The sequence below is a fragment of the Apteryx rowi genome, unplaced genomic scaffold, assembly GCF_003343035.1.
Source record: "Apteryx rowi isolate R43461 unplaced genomic scaffold, aptRow1 scaffold_188, whole genome shotgun sequence".
Taxonomy (NCBI): Eukaryota; Metazoa; Chordata; class Aves; order Apterygiformes; family Apterygidae; genus Apteryx; species Apteryx rowi.
In genome coordinates this window covers 485,190-507,102 of record NW_020448174.1, presented here as the reverse complement: position 1 = coordinate 507,102, position 21,913 = coordinate 485,190, and the positions used below count along the sequence as shown (strand labels likewise).

General features: G+C 40.2%; 1 protein-coding gene across 4 annotated transcripts in view; it reads left to right on the top strand.

The window, feature by feature from the left end:
* Positions 1-21,913, top strand: part of BLNK (B cell linker) — a 103,619-nt gene that overhangs the window by 2,835 nt on the left and 78,871 nt on the right. For all 4 annotated transcript variants that reach the window (XM_026061940.1, XM_026061941.1, XM_026061939.1 and 1 more), the window contains exon 2: positions 1,943-2,005. In XM_026061940.1, coding sequence (XP_025917725.1) covers positions 1,943-2,005 — 63 coding nt within the window. The remainder of the gene's footprint in view (positions 1-1,942; positions 2,006-21,913) is intronic.

Genomic DNA, 21,913 nt, shown 5'->3' with positions numbered 1-21,913 from the left:
ATGGTGACAGTTCAGTGACCATCACTAAACACAAACAGTGAGACGTCAGCTTGTCACCCTCTTGTCTAACGAACTAACAACGTAAAAAGAACAAAGTTTCCCTTGCATGAAAGTTACATGCTTGATTAACAGCGTAACGCAAAGCCAAAGAGAAGGAGCTCATTGGAGTCAGTAATTGGAGAAAGACGGGCAAAAGCCAAGAGGAGAAACTATGTGTTATCTCAATCCTTCTCCTTTCCTCCAACATCAGTACAACTGTGGTAGTGGCAAATTAGCGCTCCCCCCAGCCATGGCTGCAGCACCCGCAGCAACCCTCGCAYGTGTGATGTGATCAGCGATCGGATCCCGAAGCCACAACTGAACTGCAAACAAGCAGTGCTCCCCCAGTCAGAGAATAAAAGAGCAGCTTATAAACTCAAATGCAGAAATATCAGTGTATAGGCCAAACAAATTGTCTGAATAGCTCAGAAATCCTAACACTAAAAAACAAGCAGATTTATACATTGGAATTTTCTGCTTGAATCAAAATAAGTAGATAAAATACTTCATTTCAGACATTTCTAAGGGCAGTTTTAAGAAAAGTATTCTAGAAGTAAAGAATTACCTTAGGAAATGCATAGTTCGCTTGCTTAGAACAAACAAGTGTTTAAACCGTCACTGATCCACTCCTGAAAAGCCCTGGATGCTCATTCTAAGCCTCTTATAAATTGCAGGGAGATCTTGCACAGCTATGGGAAGCAGACACCTACCTTCTTTCTGAAGATCAAGATCATGCATTTAACAATTTTCCAGAGCTYAGTGGCTCACATCTGAACTAATGAAATTAATTTATAGGATCTGGCTTTAAAATTCATTTTGTTAATGGAGCTGAAACAGATAGACAGACTGAATACTTTGATTAAGTATTATGAATACTAAAACTCATTTCAAGAGCTATACATTCTTAATGAAAACAGGTCTAGATTTTCTTTCTACTTTGTGCGTAACAGTGCAATTTCTTTGAAAAGCCAGGCTAAAGCATATAACAGCAATCAGTGAGACTTCTAGGACTTTTTCAGCCCAGTTTATTTTTTGAGGGTTTTTTTTGTTTTTTTGTTTGTTTGTTTGTTTKAATCAAGGAAATCCAATGTATCCACTACTTTTCCAGTTACTATTTAGTTTCCATTATGAGGAGATACTGCTTCTGGGCATTCTTATTTCATTTTATTTTATAAGCAACACCAACTTGCTTAGGAAAAAGAAGTCATGTTACTGAGAAGAGCTCCTGTTTCTGAACATGAATTGCTTTCTAGCAATGCTCATCCCTCATGAGAGCTGAGGGCCTATCCTACCTTCTCATACCAAAGACACACCTAGCCCAAACATCTGCTCCTAAAACCAGGCAGCAGCCAACACAGAGTTGGTGAACAGGCACGTAAAGACCAGGCTTTCTTTTGCCCTGGCCTTCAGTTTCCAACAAGCAGTGCCGTAGCATTTCCTGGGGTGGTGGTACAGCTACCAATAGACCTGTTTCACACGCTCCCTTTTCAACCTGTTTATAGTTCTGGCCACCTCTTATTCAACGGCAATTGAATTTCTACAATTTGTTTCCGTTATGCTCACCGCTCAATTTGTTACACTTGCTGCTTCATAATTTCACCTCATCTCCTCAATTCATGATTTTATCAGCCYTTATCCCCTGTAATCTCTTCCAAAGAAAGTAGTAATATCCTGTTTTATCTCTTGTGTGGAAGCTACCACCTATTTCTGAGCACTGCTGTTTCTCTGACCAGTATCCCTCTCCTAGCAATCCATGCCAAATAGAATATATAAAGACTACTGAAACCTTAAGTATTTCCATATTAAGTATTAATAAGTATTAAATATTCCAAAAAAATTAATAAGTTTGCTTACAAAAGTTGCATACTCTTTCACTAATTCTGCTTTTTTCCCCTCACCTCAGTTTGGAATGTCCGAATCTGCTGTGGTTGTAGAAAAACTGGGCATGAACGGATCTCAACTCTTGGTAAGCAAATCTTTCCTAAGACATATCAGTCATCCATATTTCAGTGCAAGGCCTGTATTCCTTACAGCAGCAGGAAATCATCTGGCCTTTTCCTCTGTAGACACATTAGTCCATTGCTCTGATTTCATGTGTTCTTTACATCTCTGACTCGAGGGGCCCCTCCTACACAGCGTAAGTCCCAGCCAGCCCTTCTTCCCGTCCGAAGATATGAGAATCATATGTTAGCACACAGAAATGGAGCAAATGTCTCTTACTAAAAATGACCTCCAGCTTTTTTTTTTAAAGAAATTATATTTTATAGATATTCTTTATGGGAAAGCTTACCATAAAACTTACATGATTAAAACCATTTTAATACAGAATTCTACATGAATTTTACATTGAGTTTACAGACACAGGRAACAATGTCTGAAAAAAAATTCATAGGTTTTTTTTTCCCCTCACTGAAGATTAGAGTTTTTGCATAAGGATGTAGTTAAATTGATTTCAACTTAGTAGTMGAAAGGAACAGAATAACTCCTAGTACTGGAGCAATTCCTCTACCATCTAATTCCATTCATGGAGCTATTGAAATAAGAGACTAAGACCTATTTTAAAGGTAAAGCGATTGTAACGTACTCATGCCATGCAGAGGAACTGTTTGCTTGGCACTTTGCTACTCAAAGCTCTTTGCTGGGTGCAGTAGRAGTTATATCTGCTGGTTACGTTAGAGGGCCTCATCCTGCAAACTGATTAATTAGACCAGTTTCCTCAGGTGTATGCAGGTTACTTGGTTTAATGCTGCATGGCCAGCATAAAACAGATTTACTAACTGTTCGTACTGCCTCAGGRCTAACAAAGCAGTCAGATATATAGACCAGTTCCTGTTCTGTTCATGCATCATAAATTGCTAAAGACCCTATAGCCACAGCATCATTAATGCTGGGTGAGAGGGAGTGAAGTTAAAGCTGAGGGTGCTTGTGTTGGCTCCTTGTACCTGCTGCGAGTAGCACCATACCACAGCAGCAGCAAAGGGTATGAGAAGTTTTCAGACATAGTGGTAACCTCATAAAACATAAATGAAAAAAGCAAAGAGGAACCATGGGYGACCTTTGTAAGATGCTCTGTGAGAGGGGATATTTAAAAAGCAATATGTTCAAAAATGAAAGCATTTGCTAGTATGCTCTCCAAACTATATTCTTTTTAACACTTCTTTAAAGATTATTTTGTACTGCCATGTTTTCTGCAGTGCRTGTGGTACAATGAGCAACATCCATTTTTGATTGTATTATACAAAGAGACAGGTCTCGCACCAGTAGTAAGATTCTTACAGCTTTCATGCATTCTTTAATTGAATTGCTCAGTAACATTGTCAGCATGCTAGGTCTCTAATAAGCTGTGCTTGAAACAGAATTAGTTATGACAATACTAAAAAAGAGAATGATTCAAGAACCTATATTGTCAGGATGTTTTTGGCATCATTAATAGAACAGTATCTTGAGTTACTCAAATATTGCTATGTACAAGCTAATATGTAAGCTAACTGGTAAGTAATTAGAGCAATAGCCTACTTTTCCATTCCAAGCTCCTGGCCTAGTATACAAGAACATTGCCATTCCCTAACAGTAAGGAATCTGCTGGTTTGTATATAGGTGTCAGAATCTGAAATTCCAAAATCCCAAATTTGTTACCTTTGTACCCTTTAGCACCTTTAACAATACCTTAGGTTTTACACCTCAGTTTATCATTCTGTGATAATGGGACTACAATTCACTGTATTCTGGCTATTGTACAYGCAGGCACAGAGACAGATGGAGATCTTATGTGATGTACAAACTGTGCACCTGCCCAGTGCTAGATTGGTACTTAGCACTTAGGTGCAGGGAAGTTTTTATGAGCTCTGCTTGGTATCTCTGGACAGAAGATTCCCTCCTAAGTGGAGGGACAGAAGAGYGCAGCTATGTGTGGTGTCTTCCAGGCGAATTTAGTGATCTTTTCCCCACTGTGCATTCAGAGACACAGCCTTCTGCTTTGCCTTTGCATGGTTTGAAAAACCATCCTCCTTTGCCATGTGCTATTGCAGAAAGCATATTACAGTGCCTGCAAAGGCTGAGGGGAAGAGCACAAGAGATCTGGCTGAAACAAGAGCTCCCTAAATGCCCACCAGTAGCCCTGTACAAACCTCAAATGAACCTTTGGTAGGCAACAGCATAATCTTCACAAAGAATATTATAAAAAAAACCTTACACAGCTCTTTCACAGACCTGTGTGAAGTTTTAACATTGCAGTTAGGGCAGAAGGAAACCAGAGGAAATTTGCATTTCCCAAGGTTTTCAGGCACACAGCTCAGTAAAGTGCTAATTGTTAGTCCAGAGGGGTATAGACAAACCTGTTCGTTGTCCTCCGTTGGGTCTACATTCATTAAAGACCTCTGCCTCTGTGGTAAAAGCAAACACTGTTCACAAGCTGCCAGTCTAACCCGTACAGAGATGCTGACCCACATTTGCAGGGAGCCAGAGCAATTGCTCCCAGGAGGGCAGGCTTGTATTCATTTTGGTGGATCCGAAACAGCGCTGTGCACGTTTCACTTTTATCAACCACCGTCAGGAACGCAGACTTGTCAGGTCCCCTCTTCTCACCATCAAACCCCTTTGGCCTGCCCCAAACCTTCTGCTTCCCTGTTGTGGCATTGATATCTTCAGCATCTGCTGCACAGGCTTTCTGCAGTAGTGGGATATGCCAGGATCAGAGGCACACTGCTGTGGGGCTGGCATTGCGCTGGCCTTGCTGGAAGGTACAGTTCCTGGAAAGCAATCTTGCRTGACACTTATCACAGCATATAACCACCAACACCAGCTGTGCCTCTGTTTCCTGTGTGGCTTTAGAGAGAGCATGATCCTTTTAGTTCTTCCAGAGAAAGAATACTTTCAGAAGTCCAGGACATGCTGTAGTAGTTATCCTAACGCTTACCACAACTAATGTAAACTTCCTAGAGAGGGATTCCTGTGCAACRTGTACTTCATATCAAATGCAAGTTATATTTTATTTGAAAATAAATCAAATGGATTTGTTAATACTAAGGTCTTTTTAAAGTTTAAAATGTTCAGTCAAGACATGCATGCAGTATAATGCCACATAATATGTGGCAAGATGGCCACAACACCTTCAATCAATTTTGACTGATTTCAGAACAGAATTGAGTAATCAACATTTAGATGGCTTTCTCTGAAGATTTCTTGTCTTGAGTGGTTAAAGGACAATCACTTTTATARCAATATTACATTTTGTTTTATAAACATACTGAGTTTCAGACTGATCTTTTATAGGAAGAAAGATTACATGCATTTTACATAAACTTAGAAATAACTCTTCCTTTATACTTCTATAGAAGCTAAAGATGCAAAAGGATTGTGCATTAGATCTAAAGCATACCATGCAGTTTCATTTTCCTTTTCTATCAATAGTACCATACTTGTGATAGTTATTCAATATGCAGGTCACATTTGAATGATGCTAATCTGGTCCTAATGTGCAGATCAGCATTTAGCCACAGCTGCACTACACAGAGCATATTATAGTCTCACACTTTTTGAGGTCTGAATTTGGTGCACAGTCCCTGCTTTTCTGTTCTCTCCAAGAGTTGCTTGTTTCTTTTTTTTATTTCATTTTTATATTTCCAGTGACACTGAAAAACAACATAAAAAATCAGTGAATTTTGATCTGAACTTGAGAACTGAAAGACAGTAGACTCTTATTGGATATGTACATAAAATATGCTAAAAGAAGCTTGCACATAGCAAGAAATAAAAGAAATACATAAAGGTTGTTTAGAATTGATGTCCACCCATTTTGCTATTTCAAAAGGTGTTTTGAATAGCATGGCTGGAATAYGGGGAGTGCCAGGCCCATTTTCTTCACCAATACTTTAGTGGTTTGGGGGGAGTAATCTTTGAAGAACTGAGCTTGGTCTCCCTATAGGAGATTTGTGCCCCCCCCCCACCACCACCAGTGCCAAAACACTTCCAGAGCTTCCCAGGTTCAGCTCACTGGGGCTGCACTTTGACATCCATCTATGTCAGCATTAATCCTGAGAAAAGGCGGTAATTGCCTCACTTGGATGCTCCTTCCCTTCYCTGCAGGGAAGCAGCAGCCAGGAAGGGGTCAAGAACGATACCTCCTTTTTCTACTGGCCAGAGTGACTGAAAACACCAGAACTGAAACTCCTCTGCAGGTACCTGTATGCCAGAGTCCCACAAGTCCTAAACCACTTCCCCAGTTTCGGCAAAGACAGCAGCCCCCCCTTGTAAGCACAGTACCAGGAGTGATATTTCAGTGGCATGGGGGAGGGATAGGCAGAAGGACAGATTAAAGTGACTTTGGGCTGCTTGGATATCTATCAGGACAGAGCTAACCAGGACCAAGTATGCTCAATTGGATCTGACACCCCTGCACACTTATCTTTGGAAATAAACTGTGGATCTTGAGTTTCCTGAGGAAAGCAATGCTATGWAGGGTCCTACCTAAGCAACCAAAACACAAAACTTGTTAGTCTTAGTCATGACCCAATGCCCTGGGCAAGGACTGAGAAACTCCTGCAGTGTTTCCCCCAGGCACCAAGCCTGTTGAAGATCACTGCCAAGTCTGACCCCCAGGTGAAGGCTGCGGCACAGGCCAGTACAAAGAGCTTTCATACAGGTGAGGTCTAGAGAAACATGGCAAAAGTTGCCACACTATCTTCAATGTTTGCGCTACTACTGGTGAGCCAATCTCTCAGGCTGRCTTGTAACAGCTAAATGCCATAATTCCATAGCCAGTGCTGTTTAACTGCACTCTGCTTATCACAGAAAGTCAAAAAATAAAAAAGGCTTTTCTGCCATCACACAAAACCTCAGTACCAAAGTCTTGGGGTRCAGAGTGTTTTGTGCAAATAAGTGATCTTAGCACCTTCTGTCCTGCCTTTGGCAAGCATATGTGGTCCCTGAGGCAAAAGCAACAATTGTTCATACAAAAGCACTGTTATAAGAAAAACATATTTTCAGCTGCAAAACATAAGGCCATCTAAGTGCATTAAGTTCATTGCCTTTTGCCGTTTCTATTCCTCTGACACTTTTCTCCCGTTCGCACATAGCTACCATCTCGCACATCCCTCCTCCCCTTCCCCAGTACACTTGGCCTGTGCCGAGCCCTGCTCTCTCCTCCYCTCACGTGCTTTCCAGCCATCTAGGGCTTTACTTCTGCTTTGTGTTAGGCCAGATTCCTCCTTCCCTTTTCTTCTCCATTAGCTCCCATGCTTCAGGGACAGAAATCTCTCCTAGTGACATTGCTCAGTGATTTCCAGCCCTATGGGTTTTCCTCATTTCTGTCCTTCTTGGCTATAGATGCCCCCCACTAGAGGCAACAGAGCTGGCTCAGATATGAAAGGTATTCTTTCCGAAATGCCTCCATTTCCAGGAATTTCTCCAGGCTCTGGGCTCACCTTTTCAATGAGGAGCCCAGGCACTGGCAGGAGCCAGGAGCCCTGAGAAGAGCTCAAACTCTGACTGCTTTCTAGGTCATTTTGAACATCACCATCCGGTATGCAAGGAGGGGGTTGTTTCTGCTTCTAGCTAAACAGGAAGCTAAAAGCAGAATCATGGTCATTTCAAGAAGAGAAAAAACAATAAGAAAAATCCCATAGAAAAAAAGGCAAAGTGTTGCTAAACATATAAAGTAACCAGAAACAAAGAATGACTTTAAAGAGATCTTAAGACCAGGGCTAGAAGGGAGACATTTTACAGCTGAGTGCATCTGCCACTATYAGTCATCTTCAATTAAATAGTCAGGTACAAGGGCAATACATATTCACATGCTTTTTACAAAGCATAAGGCATCTGGAAAACAAAAGCAAGAACTGCATATTTATCCTTATTCATCCAAAAGGATAAATATGAAGATAGGTTACTGAATATAGCTATGATTTCTGAAGTGCATGGCACCACAAAGTTACACATTATTATCTCAGCCACATAACAATTTATTTTGGCCATCAATTTATTATTATTAGCTTAATATTTTTATATTAAAGAAAACACACAAGATTTCAGGCTCAGGTACAGTCTACAAGCACTGTTACCACCAGAAGACTATGAAAGTTAGTTTAGAAACCAAATTCCTATGCAGCCATTTTGATTCATTTTCCTGCTAAGTATTTTTAAATATCTCAAGAGTAATTTAATACAACTGTCTAATGCCATGATCTAGAAATGCAATCCTGCTGTAAAAAATCCTGAGCCAATGCAAAAGTATTCGTTGCAGGACTAGGTCCTTAGTTTTTACTGAGACAGAAGCACATTTCTATTCACATTCTAAATGCTGCTGCCAGAAGTGATTTGAACATGAATTTGTTTGTTTCATGCAGTAGCTGTGAGTGTGCTTGTCTGCTTCCCAGTCCTTAAAGCTCTGTCACAAAACAATCAAATTCTATATTTAATATAATTATGAATAATTTGACATTTAGATTAAAGGAATCTTTTGATGCAGAGTTCTTTATTCTTAGAGTTTACTGATAATTTTAAATGTTACAGAAAAATCCTTCAAGTTTTGTGGACCTTTCAGATTCAAAGAACATAAAAAGGAGTGCGAGAAGTTGTGGAAATTTAAGCCATTCTGTCAGTTTCCAACCTTGACTTTGTAAGCCCTGAGCTGAAAAACAGAAAAACTCCACATGGTCTCAGGATTTCCAGTTTCGAACTTCCTTCTGTTTCTGCTTCATTCAAACATCCCAGTTACATTAAATGCACCCCCCCCCCCCCGAGCTCATTTTAGGAAAAACTCCAGTTTATCTTTAGATACAATGTGATTTGAAGAATCTTCATTTTTGGTGCTCTTTTACTCCTTCCTTCCTGAAAAAAAATCAAGAGCTTTTACAATGCATGCAAGTTGGAACTTCATAACACTAATGCCTGAAATCATTAGTCACTTTTAAAAATCTAGCCAGAAACTATAATCACTCTCCTATTGTTAAATACCAGCTGCTAACCATTTCAGAAATTTTCTCCTAGAGTCCCTAAAATGTCACAATTCAGTCCTACTTTCCTTTAGCTGCTTCCAATACAGGGCTATAAATTCCTGATTGTCTCCTCTTTCTTTTATGCTTGGAAGCAGATGAATGTGAGAAGCTGATACTACAGTGACAAGTTCCTTTTTTTCATTATTTATCTCTGTACAAGACTCTGATCTTACATTAAAAGAGACAGAAAAATATCACTAGGCAATGACATATTGTAAGTTGCATAAAGATTATTTAATGAATTTTAAATTTTAGTGAGCAAGTTCCACAGGAAGTCAGCAAAACATCTCAAGCAGATCAGACAGCAGGTTTTCTTTTCTTTCAGTCCATACTTCTCATATATATGCATATGCATGAATGGACCAGATGCATCATTATACGTTGATTGTTCTGCATCTTTAGCACTGTAAAGCTACCAAACTGGACAACTAAACCATGCTTATGACTGCCTGAATCTCACTCAAGAGAAAGCAGTTGGAAAGCGCTAGCAGATTGTTGCTTATTGTAGAAGCATTTAAGGAAGTGATACTTCATGCTTTTCTACTAATGAAGAACTAGATTGGGACAACCAGCAAGAACTTCCCAGAGATAAATATTTAGATAAGGACACATGTACAAGATGGGTATTCAACCCTTCTGGCAGAGTGGGAAAAAATAGTGATCATGAATATAAGTTTTGCAGAAGCAGTTGACTTTTAGAAGTTCAGAGGGTTTTTACAGAAGAATGAGGGGAAAAAAAGTGAACTAATTGAAGGAAATACTAATCAATTGCTAACTTAGTCTCCTTTTGCACATATTGCTTTCTGTCAACCTAAAATGCCTGGATTAGAGAATCAAAAACAACAAAAATGTGGAGGAATGGTTAACTGAGAGCRGGCATGCTCTGATTGGGATGAGCAATCCCGTCTTCGGGGTAGAGGAAGGCATCTAGGCCAAGGCCAGCGAGCCTGCTGAAAGCGGCCTTATGTAGGCCAAGGCAAGCGAACCTGCTGAGGCCTGCTGAACGTGGCCGTATAGCGGCCTTGAGCACTACAAAAGAAGGTATTCACAAAACTGGTAAACAAGTCTGGATGGAACTAGGGTCCATAAATGTCGATGGAGCGCAGTCAGCAACTTTGCACCAATCATGTATCCGCTTTATACGTATGGACAGAAACTGTAACCAATCATGTAACTATTGCTAGCGCATGCGTATTGCTTGTCGATATATATACTTTGTGTAAGCTCTAATAAAGGGAGAACGACCATACTCATATTGAGACTCATCGTTACTCCGGGGTCCCCTCCCTCACTCCAACACAAAAACCCTTCTCTCCTGTTCACATTGCACATCCCCAGCAGTTCAGTATACAAGCTGTTTAATCAACAACAGAGCRTACGCTGGCTCTGTGAAACGATGTGTTACAACAGTAATTGCAGGAACTATAGAACTGAAAGAAAAGCTGAAAATAAACCAGTAGCTAACAGGTGTGTCTGCAGGGAAGAAAGCCTGAGCCCATTTGGGTTTGATGTTCTCACAAATTCTTTAATACAATCATGGAAACAGTAAACTTGTGCTCATTTGGGAGTCTAATTTTTTTCTCGGATATTTTTTATTGGAAATTCTGGTATATTAGAAAGTTTAATTTACTCTCTCAGTATCAATTTATGATGACTAAAGAGTTTCCCTAAATAGTACTTTAAGATTAAAAAGAAATACTGAAAGTCTAGTAACTGTGTGGTGGAAGAGCAGCAGTGAGGACATCAGGTTATGCACATAGCCATCTCACTGACTAGATGAAGCTCATAACTCTGGCTCCTTAGCATCATGAAAAGGAAAGTTAAGCAACACAGTTCAAGTACACAGTGCTCAATCTAATCAAACACTTAGAGATCCCAAGGATAACGCAGTCACATTGATTTAATTGTCTCATTGAAGGGAGGCCATAGTGCTCTTAGCCTGAAAGATTTCTAAAGGTTTCTGATGAAATACTTCTTTCCGCAGCAAAGGCTAAAGCCAGCAGAATACTACTGATTCATATGAAGAAGTATGAACAAGGTTAAACCAACATTGTAAAGGAGTTTTTCCTCAGACAGGGACAACTCTCAGGGCTCCGTTTGGCTGGGAAAGCTGCATGCATGCGGCTCCACTGAAAGCTAGAGATCATGAGAACCAGACAGCGTGGCAGAGAGCGATGGCTTCTCAGGAACAGAGCAGGGGGACTCTGAAGTTACTAGTTATTTCCACTGCGACTAGAGAGGACTTCATGATTTTTCTTTGTAAATACAGGATTGCATCAAATATTACAGCTGGCTTTAGCATTAGTTTCCATTCCAAACAGAGGGAAYCTGGAAAGGCCCCTAATATTGATAGGATTCTGGCACTAGCATCACCAGTAGGAGATGAAGAATTTCCAAGGAGATGCATTTTGAGTTGCTATGCCTGTTGAATCAAAACAGGACTAATTGGAGGCCTGATTGCAGAAGTCAGAGATAGCYGTAAAGAATAAAAAAAGCAACTTAAGTTTTCCCAAAAAGCAAACTACATTTTTGTTGAAACACCTTCCAAATCTGTCTGGATACTGTCTGCTACTACAGAATTACTAGATGCAAAGTGACAARCTAAAGCAAAAACTACACTATTATTTCCAAGACAACACCCACATGGGTAGTTACATGAGGATGATTATGCCAGTACAGTTCTGCTGATAAATTTCTCATACACGCTTGTAGCCTAAGAGCTGGATGTAGCCACAGTAACCTGAGCACATTTTGCTAATGCTGACAGAGTTTTTATGGCTATATTAAAGYGTTTAACATAGCTAAAATGAAAATCTGTGAACTTGGCAATGCAAAATTACAAAAACACACAGAAAACCCTCAAAGGCAGATCAAGACCAAGTTACCAAGTGTCAGGGGATTTCCCTTAGAAAAATGAAGCCATCCTGGGTTCCTCCTCCAACATTACATCATCTGCTCTGAATAAGCATATAGCCAGAAAAAAGATGCATAGAAAACAGAAACTTTTGAAAGATTCCTGCAAGTTTAGCGACTGATTAGTTTCAATGTAATATTTTCTTTAATTTAAAACAATCAGCAGGAGATGGCTTGCATAGCCTGTCAGTTACCAGCACACAGCAACACAAGCCTGCAGCCATTCCTAGAATGGCTCAGCAGAGTTTATTAAAGTATTTATCAATCTATCTGTATCTGAAAACTCATGGGATTTGCCCACATTTAAAAAAATATGAAAACAATTGGAGAGATCTTTCATTAGTGAGCATTCCCAGTGCCAATTCCATCCATAAGTACAGACTTTAATATCAGAGAATCTGGCTTGAAGTTCTGGTTGCWTTGCTTAAAAACCACATTATACACTGAAGCTCAGAGAGGCATACTGGAAAGAAATTAGAATTCCTGGAGTACCCACAAAACCAGCCCTTAGAAGAAAAAGAATTTGAATCATCTCATACGTTTTAGGCCTCTGGAATACTGAAAGATAAAATCTACGCAAAATTCCCACTTTTGTGGCAAATGCAGAAACATCTTGTACTCATAAGGTACCTTGTCTCCTCTAGGTAATACTATCTGCAGTGTTTGCCTCAAAAAAAACCCTCAAAATTCCTACTGCAGGTATTTTAAATTGTTAATTAATATCCATGAGACCTGCTGCAGAATGCTTCTATTTAGTTGCTGTGCTTTTCCTTCTATTTCCACCACAGTTTCTATGCAGTTGGGTTTTTTGGCTTAATAGTTTAACTGTTTTGTCCCTTGATACTTTTTTAAAAAGTAGATTGCATTTAAGATGTCATTGCCTGTACCCATTGCAACATAGGCACAACAGGGATAATTTGAAAAGGATAAGATCGATGGCTATTAAAAATATCCAGGKCCTTGCAGCTGCCCTGGGTTCTTGTCATGGTATGGCCCTGATCATAGATTAAAAACTTAATTTTCCATTTAACTTTCCTGTATACCAAGATGAGATTTGATCAGCATAATATAAGCATCCAGTATTAACCACCTGAATGTCTGAAAATRTAGGGATAAATAACTATACAGATGGTTCAAATTAGTTGCTAAAGAAGTTACAGACACTAGATTACAAGTGTATATTTGATATTTACAGCTGACAACCTACTTTACTGACTCATACCCATGAAATATTTTGACATTAGCACCATTTTCAGTGGCTTGCCCTGAATCTCTAGTTCCCTGTGAAGGGGGAAGTATATATTGCCACAGTTCATTTGCACATTAGCTTGCTCGGCTCCTGCAGTATAAGCAGCAGATTAGAGAAGGGTCTGCACATGCCAACATCACATTGTAAGCAAGGGAGAYTCTTGACTGTTCTTCCAAAACCAAAGAAAATCCCCCAATCTCTTACTCACTGCAATTTTTTCAGTGCAGCTGGTACACAGAGCATCTGCRGTGTATCTGTGCAAACAGGGCACTGAATTTTAAAGAGGCARTAAGAGGAAAGACACATTAAAGTCTRCAAGCATRAGGGTATTGTACCTAAAGCCTTGGGTTGTGCTCAGTCTTAACACAGGCACTTCCCAACCAGAAAGTCCTCTACCAACAAACTTTGTGTCTTTTCTACAGGTTTGCCATGCATTATTTATGGTGTTCTCATTTCTTCCTTTTCCCTGTCCAATTAAGTGTTCTTGAACTTTACAGTTTAGTGCTACATTTTCTGTTGTGTCTTGAAGGATTTTTGTGACTATGCTCATGAATAAATTCAGGAGCATAAGAAACTGAGAACCTCAGCAATTAGGTCACTGGAGGGTTTTTTAGAGTTTTCCTATAGTCTTCACCATAACCCAAAACACCAGATCAATTCCAAATAGGAGGAATATCCATTTGGCAGCACARATAAAGTGGGTAAAATCTGACATTTACAGACAATAGCTGTATTTTCATAACAGAAGTGTGAAATATGGCTCTGAAGCCAAGAATTTCTTCAATGTTTTTGCCTTTGTTGACTTCCAGTTTGAAGTAAGCCATATTCATGAAAAATTAGAAAATTAATTTTAATTAGCTAGAGCCAAATAGAGCCACTTTTGTCATGCTAAATTGAACCCAGGTCCACAGACACTCCCCGTAAACATGGCCGTCAGTGAGACAGTTGACAACCATCACAACACTCATCATCCTCACGTGTGCATGCTCACATAAGCATGTGCTGCACATTAACTCTCCCTCATACATAACAGTGGGAGCAGTGTTCATTTTACAAACATGACAAGGGAAAAGCCATGATCTTTTATCTGGCAGATGATGGAATAGAAAAAAGGAAAAAGAAATTACATATTTAGTTACTTTAGGTGGCATCTCATCTTAAGATACAGATACATTACACAGCCAGGGAATTAGTGTCACATGTTGAAAGTAGAGTTTTAGGGTACTGCAGAAAGTTTTTTTAATTTTGAATTTTTTATTTAAAATTATATCTTTCTGGAATAGAAATATGATAGTTTTGTTTAGCTTTATATAGGAGGTACACAAGATTGTGGGKTTTTTTTAATAATTTATAAGGAAAAATTTGGAAATAGATTGTGTCCCTGAGCCTGCATATATGAAGATAAAAATTGAATTTCCCCCTCAGTACTGAGAAAAATAAGTGACTATAACATAGAATGGTATTGTTAAACTTCTATGGCCATCAGTGAGATAGGCCTACTTCCCGATTTAAGAAGTTGGGCCAATAGAAGATACATGTCCTCTTATGTTCTTTGTTTAGATTTTTTAAGTTTTAGTTGTACCAGAAATAGCTCCAAGCAGTTGGATTCTGTAACTGAAGTGATACGAACATTGCTAGTATCTTTAGTCACTAGAGTTAACATGAGAAAGCTTGTTGACAAATAGTACTTGCCATTTTTGTCAAAACACCAAGGAAACTGATGTAATTAAAATTGACTGGTTTATCCACTAAAGTGATTTCATCTTGCTTATGGTCACCTGAAAAGAGACAGGGTTTAAATTTGATGAAAGTCATTAGCATTGCTTTTAACACAGTGGTGGATTAACTTCTAATATAGATGCAAAGTTTGTCAACATTTGATTAACTGAGCCACATCAAGAGTCAAAGTGTTTTTCYTCTTTTTCTCTTCTTTTTTTCTGTTTTACAAGTGTATGTACCTGGTCATAAGGATGGCTATCACATAACATAGTTGTACATTGTCCATTATTGCCTCTTGATTTTCGTGAGATCCATAGAATCATCAGGAATGCAGCATATGATTTTTGTATTAGTGCTCAATTCTCATTCAATTTTTGGTTTGCTTTCACATGTAGATAATAGAACATGACAGTCAATCTGCACTTTAAGCTGCTTTAAACCCTTGATTAAAGGATTTATGTCACAAGCAAAAACAAAGATATTCACTGTAAATTAAATTTCAATATGAGTCAGAAGCTGATGGGTGAGAAATGCAGAGAAAAGTCAACAAGCAATTATTCCCCCCCCCCCCAAAGGAATTACTCCCACAAGACAACTGAGGCTGGAGCCTAATTTAAAATGAACATGCAAATAATCTCTTTTGTGCTAGCATAAATATCATTACTGGCTTTCAGATACCATCATAACAGAATATAATATTAGAACTTATTTCAAATATGCAGATTGTATCCCTGGAATTAGCTTTTTGCCATGTGAATCTTTAAAAGCTACTAGCATGTGAAAGAACATTTGCATGTACAGTTTTGACCTCTTCTCTTGCTCTTCACCCATCTCTCAGCTGGTTTGCCTTTTAACATTCCAAAACTTGCAATAGCTTTCAAAGCTCAAAAAAACCACACACMCMCCCCMCACACACATCTCCATTCCTTTCACCTCCCACGCCAAACTCTCAAACTCTGCACAAACTGGACAACAGATTTAAAGATATACTGCTCCTAAATGGTCAAGTGATACCTGACTGAAATTTAAATTTTAATGTTTCATGAACTGCCAGGACACAAGACAATTTCTGCACATCACTGAAAATTTGGGATTTAATCTTGGTTGTCAACAGCTTATTGGACCATCTACTTGTAAAACCTTGAAATGCACACAGTTTTTCAGACATTTTAAATATATCCTACTATTTCTTTCACGGCAAGAACCATACTTGCCAACTACTGTAATTTGGCCAGCTAGGCAATAAAATACAAATGATAGGATAAGTTTAAAAATTGCTAGAAATAGTTTTTCTAAGAGAGATTYGTATATGTTTATATATGAAACCTACTTATATAGGTTTATATATATACACCACTATGTAGTGGAATGRCTTTTTTAAAGAAATAACCCACTCTTCATTGCCCTGTTCACAAATAACACAGGTCACTTCAAAAAAGTGAAAAGAACATCTGCTTCGTGTCCCTTCCCAAGCAGTACCTACTGCTGTAAAATCCACACAGGGCACACTAAGAGTAGGCTTGTATAGTCTGAATACTTGAGAGCTTTGGGAAATTCAGAAGATGATAGTGACTTTGCTGACTAACGTCAASTGTTGAAGAGAAAGACCAATATTTACATTTTTAAAGATTCATAATATTGACAGGGAAGGAAATGAGAAATATATAGGGGTGCTCCAGGACTCCGAGTACTCAGATTCAGCATAAATTCCAAATGAATAAATATACAAGCCTAAAGATCAAGCAGCAATACAGAAGTAGAGAGGACAGATATTATATAGTTTTGCACTAATATTTTTACAGAGAAACAAAATATGCCCATGAACACCAGGAATTTTTTTTAGCCTAACATAACAAGTCCCTTAGCCAAAACTTGATCTCCTTTTTGCTACCGAGATGCAACTGATGACTTAACACATACTAAGTTGATACACAGTGACAAATAGGTCATTGTACTGTTAAGTTTCCACATCAGAACAGAGGAGATTTGAAAATTTCAAAGCGGTTTCTTTTGCTCCTGCCATTATCCTTTTAGCATACAGTATCTAAAGCAAAAGGAAATTACACCTCTCAAAGTCAATCAGTCTTYGCCTTTGCAGCTGTCCCCAAAACARTCTAGCATCCAGCAGCAGCACTASCATCAGACGCATTGCACTGACAGAAAACATTGTTCATCGYGTTAGACCAGAAAAGATTTTAATTAAACCATTTAAGCACATTAACAAATCTAATGGCATCCCAGGGCAAGGGAGGTGTTAGATTTACAGGCTGTCTTTCCAGTTTCCAAATTGGGGAAAAGAGGAATGTTTAAAGATCAAGCCAAATAGTGGAACTAAAGCACTACATCAAGAGTATAAGACAGTGAAAGAAGATGTGGCRAATCTATCCCACTATCCATAAGAGTACTTTAAAAATTAAACAAGTCAGTAGATATGGGCATACAAATTTATTAGTTTAATGTAAATACTGTAAGGAGCTTATAACATAGTTTATTTCCAAACCAAAGGTGAACAGCTACTGGAGTGTTTGGAGCTGCCAGGCATGAGCAAAGTCACCCTTCAGTTCCTGATTCAGCAAGGACATTTATTCTTATTATTAAATTTAGCTGCTTCTAGTTGCCTCAGTGCGTTTTAGTGTACTTACAACAATACATCTGGTCTTTCTTAATCTTTCAAGATGACTCTCATGGATAGGTTTCGGTTTTAAGACTGCTGTTGCAGTCTTAAGATTGCCGACCACTTCTGCCATAATATTTGCTTTGAGAGGTGAGACAATTCTCACACACTTTCTGTACAGTTTTTTCAAGCTAAGCTATTTCCCAGCCTTTTTTGTTATAATCATTATTATTCTTGCCCAGATGCAGGAAGGCGGAAGGCAGCTGCTCTGCAGACAGTGTCAGCAGGGAGCATTTCTGCGCCGTTCCCAGGCCCTTGGCCAGCAGGGACCGACTGTTTGAGAGAGGAGCCTGAAGTCCCCCGCTTTCTGCAATTCTCCAAGATTGATCCAAACAGCCCCAGACACCTATGGAGGCTCTGTATTCAGTTATTTGTCCTGTATAGCAGCATTTAAGTAGGATTATGGCTTAACTTTCCCCAAGTAACAAGGGTCCCTGCCAGTCTCACCTATCAGCGATCTAAGAATTGATTTCTGCTGTGCTATTTCCTGTTGCCATTTTCAGCCTCCCTCATGAGAGCATGATGGAAAGTATTAATACCCAGAAAACAGAGAACTTTGTTTTTAACACAGTACACRCAGCATCTTCCACTGAGACATGCCTCTGCTGATGTTCCCCAAAACAGTGCTCTTCCAACTAAGTCAATATTCAAATACTTAAGCACCAACACCACAACCACCTTAACCTTTTTCTTCCTCAGTGAAGAAATTAGATTATCTGAAGGGCACTTTCATAGCTGCTTAAAGGGCCAATGTYCCCCCTTTCACTAGCTCTAGCACTCACCTGACCATAAAGGAGCTACACTCATCCAGATGGAAAGTTCTTTTCTTCTTTCATAGGGTTATTTTTCAGCTTCTCTAATCCAGCTTGCCACATGATTGCTAGCAGCAGCACAGAGGAGGTAGAGGAAACATGCTGCCCAGAGAATCTACCTCTTCAGAAGGTTTAAAACAACAGTGAAAATACAGTTTCAGTGGGAGCAGTCATAGAAGCCAGAACAACATAAGAGACCCCCAGCAGCAGTACTGGTCTCACTACCAATTTTCTTTCTCTTCCCCCACTCTTTTTATAGCCAGACGCTTCTCTTAGTGCCCACCTGAAGTATTGGCAAGCAGCTTCAACTCATTTAGCCATCAGAAAAACAGCTCACCAAAAGCCCTAATAATTTGCAGCTGGTTCAGCTCACAAACAGGTTGAGGAGCCCTGGAGTCAGTATAAGGACTGGAGACATAACTTCAGCCCAGGAGTGAGGGGAAAAAGGGGAAGGGGAGTAGGGAGGTAGAGGTGGCCCTTCCAGCAGCACCAGCACCAGCACCAGCAGTGAGCTGCTAGTCCAGCTGCCTCCTAAGGCTTCCCCTTAGACTTCCCTCCACAAGTCCAGCTGGGGTCAGGGAATAAGCAACAAAAGAGCTCAATACTAGCTGTGTTTTGTCAAGCACCTGCCCAAGTATGGAGTTGAGGTAATTAAAAGAAAASTAGTTCTGGTTATCTATGGGCAAGAGACTCTCTCAGAGGTAGGGCGGTCCCTGGATGATTTCCTGTACTCCTACCTGAGCAGGAGCTGGGTAGACTTAGCCATGGTGAAGAGGTCTGCTAATTTAAGGAAATACCAAGTAGCAAAAATAGATTGTTTAATTAGGAAAAGATGAGCTAGAAAGGAGCTGCCCATACCACATGGCTGAGGGAAAGCCTTGTTTTGACAACTGCACCGTTGTATTGTTTTAATAAGCTAGACCCAAAGGAAAGGTCACTGCTTGGCTCAGATAATCTGGCTGCAGTTACTGGAAAGAGACTTAGATGGCTGGAGGCTGCAGCTGGCCTCAGATGTAGCCCTGCTGAAGGGTAAGATTAGAAAAAGAAGCTAACACTGTAAATCCTGTGAGATGCCACTGTTAAACTGGGTCCCAAACTTGTCGGCAGTATAGCGCCTTGCTACTCTAGACTGGTGTCCTGGTTCAATACAGGAAAGGTCTCTTCCTAAAATGCCAGTGCTGCTTCCAGCAGAGTCCCATGCTGAGGATGTTGCTGCAGTGTGTCCTGCTTCTTGGAGATCTCGGGTCACTGGCATTTTGACTACTGGCTAGAAATATTTTTCCAAGCCTTTAATTCTTAGAGCTGGCCAAAATGGAACTTCTATTCTTTGGAAAATCCTGACATTTCAATATTTTCCTTTGTTCTGAATCAGAATGAATAGTTGCAAATTTCCCTTAGAAGTAAAAATAAAATATTTTGGAACTACTAAAGTAATAGCACTGACATGCTTCATTTTGGCCTTTTACCTTATATTAAAAGTATCAAAACAAAGTGGTTCAACTTCGCCAAAAAGCTTTTCTATATTCTTAATCTTTGATGAAATGAGAAGAGTCATGCAAAACAATTTGTTTTAATTGATGCAACGTTTTTAGAGATAAATGGCTCTGCTAGAAGACTTTCAGCTGGTTCTTCTCAAATCTCTTAAAAAAATAAGATTTCCTAAACTTGCAGTCCACATCAGCAGCAGGCTCCGCTTTTTTTTTTTTTTTTTTTTTTGCTGAGGCTGCATTCCTGTTGGTCATAGTTGCTATTTCTATATGTGGTGAGTTGTTTCCTTTTTCAAACACCAAAACCCATTTCAATTTGCTTAAGCATATAGCAGTGTGTTACTATAAAGACATGGGAAGTGGTTTTATTTTCTGCGTTCCAGTAAGCATCCTTTCAATAAGGACATGCAAATATAGAGCTCAGCCCATAGAACATCACACTGTCAGGGAGGGTAAAATTTTGAAAGTACCTTGGAATATCTCTCCCATCTCTCTGTCAGGTCAGCCTAAGACTAATGAGGGCATCCCTGTTCTAGGAAAAATAGCATGAACTTTCCAGCATGGATTCACCAATCATGCTTAACCAAACTGATAGCCTTCTACGATGGGATGGCTAGCTGGGTAGGTGAGGGGAGAGCAGTGGATGTTGTCTACCCTGAGTTCAGGAAGACTTTTGACACTGTCTCCCATAACATCCTCATAGGCAAGCTCAGGAAGTGTGAGATAGTGAGGTGGATTGAGAACTGGCTGAAAGGCAAAGCTTAGAGGGCTGTGCTCAGTGGCGCAGTCTGGTTGGAGGCCTGTAGCTAGYGGTGTCCCCCAGGGGTCAGTACTGGGTCCAGTCTTGTTCAACTTCTTCATCAATGACCTGGATGAAGGGACAGAGTGCACCCTCARCAAGTTTGCTGACGATACAAAACTGGGAGGAGTGGCCGATACCCCAGAGGGCTGTGCTGCCATTCAGAGGGACCTCAACTGGCTGGAGAGCTGGGCGGAGAGGAACCTCATGAAGTTCAACAAAGATAAGTGCAGGATCCTGCACCTGTGGAGGAACAACCCCAGGCACCAGCACAGGTTGGGGGTTGACCTGCTGGAAAGCAGCTCTGCAGAGAAGGACCTGGAAGTCCTGGTGGACACAAAGTTAACCATAAGCCACCAAGGTGCCCTTGTGGCCAAGAAGGCCAATGGTATCCTGGGGTGCATCAGGACGAGTGTTGCCAGCAGGTCGAGGGAGGTGATCCTCCCCCTCTACTCAGCCCCGGTGAGGCCACATCTGGAGTACTGTGTCCAGTGCTGGGCTCCCCAATACAAGAGAGACATGGAGCTACTGAAGCAAGTCCAGTGAAGGGGCTGCTAAGATGATTAAGGGACAGAAGCATCTCTCTTATGAGGAAAGGCTGAGAAAGATGGGGCTGTTCAGCCTGGAGAAGAGAAGACTGAGGGGGGATATTATCAATGTGTATAAGTACCTGAAAGGAGGGTGTAGAGAGGATGAGGACAGACTCTTTTCAGTGGTGCCCAGTGATAGGATAAGAGGGAACAGGCACAAACTGAAGCACAGGAAGGTCTGTCTGAACATGAGGAAAAACTTTACCATGAGGGTGACTGAGCACTGGGAGAGGTTGTGGAGTTTCCTTCCTTGGAGATATTCAAAACCCACCTGGACGTGATCCTATGCAACGTGCTCTAGGTGACCCTGCTTGAGCAGGGGGGTTGGACTAGATGATCTCCAGAGGTCGCTTCCAACCTCAACCATTCTGTGATTCTGTGATTCCTATTTCAGGCAGTCAAAAGACAGATTTATGCTGCAGATCAGGCTTTACTCTTAGACCTAGGCTGTTTCTACAGCCAGCTTTCAGGGAGGAGACCACTCATTCAGTGTGTGAGATTAGACAGGACAGATTCGAAAAAGATTCAATAGCCAGGTGGAAGCTAGCAGCTTCTGGAAGATTGAGCAAGGAGGAAATCCAAGGTAGCAGATAACAGAAGAAAGGATAAACTAGTTTAATCTTTCATTGGAGCTCTCT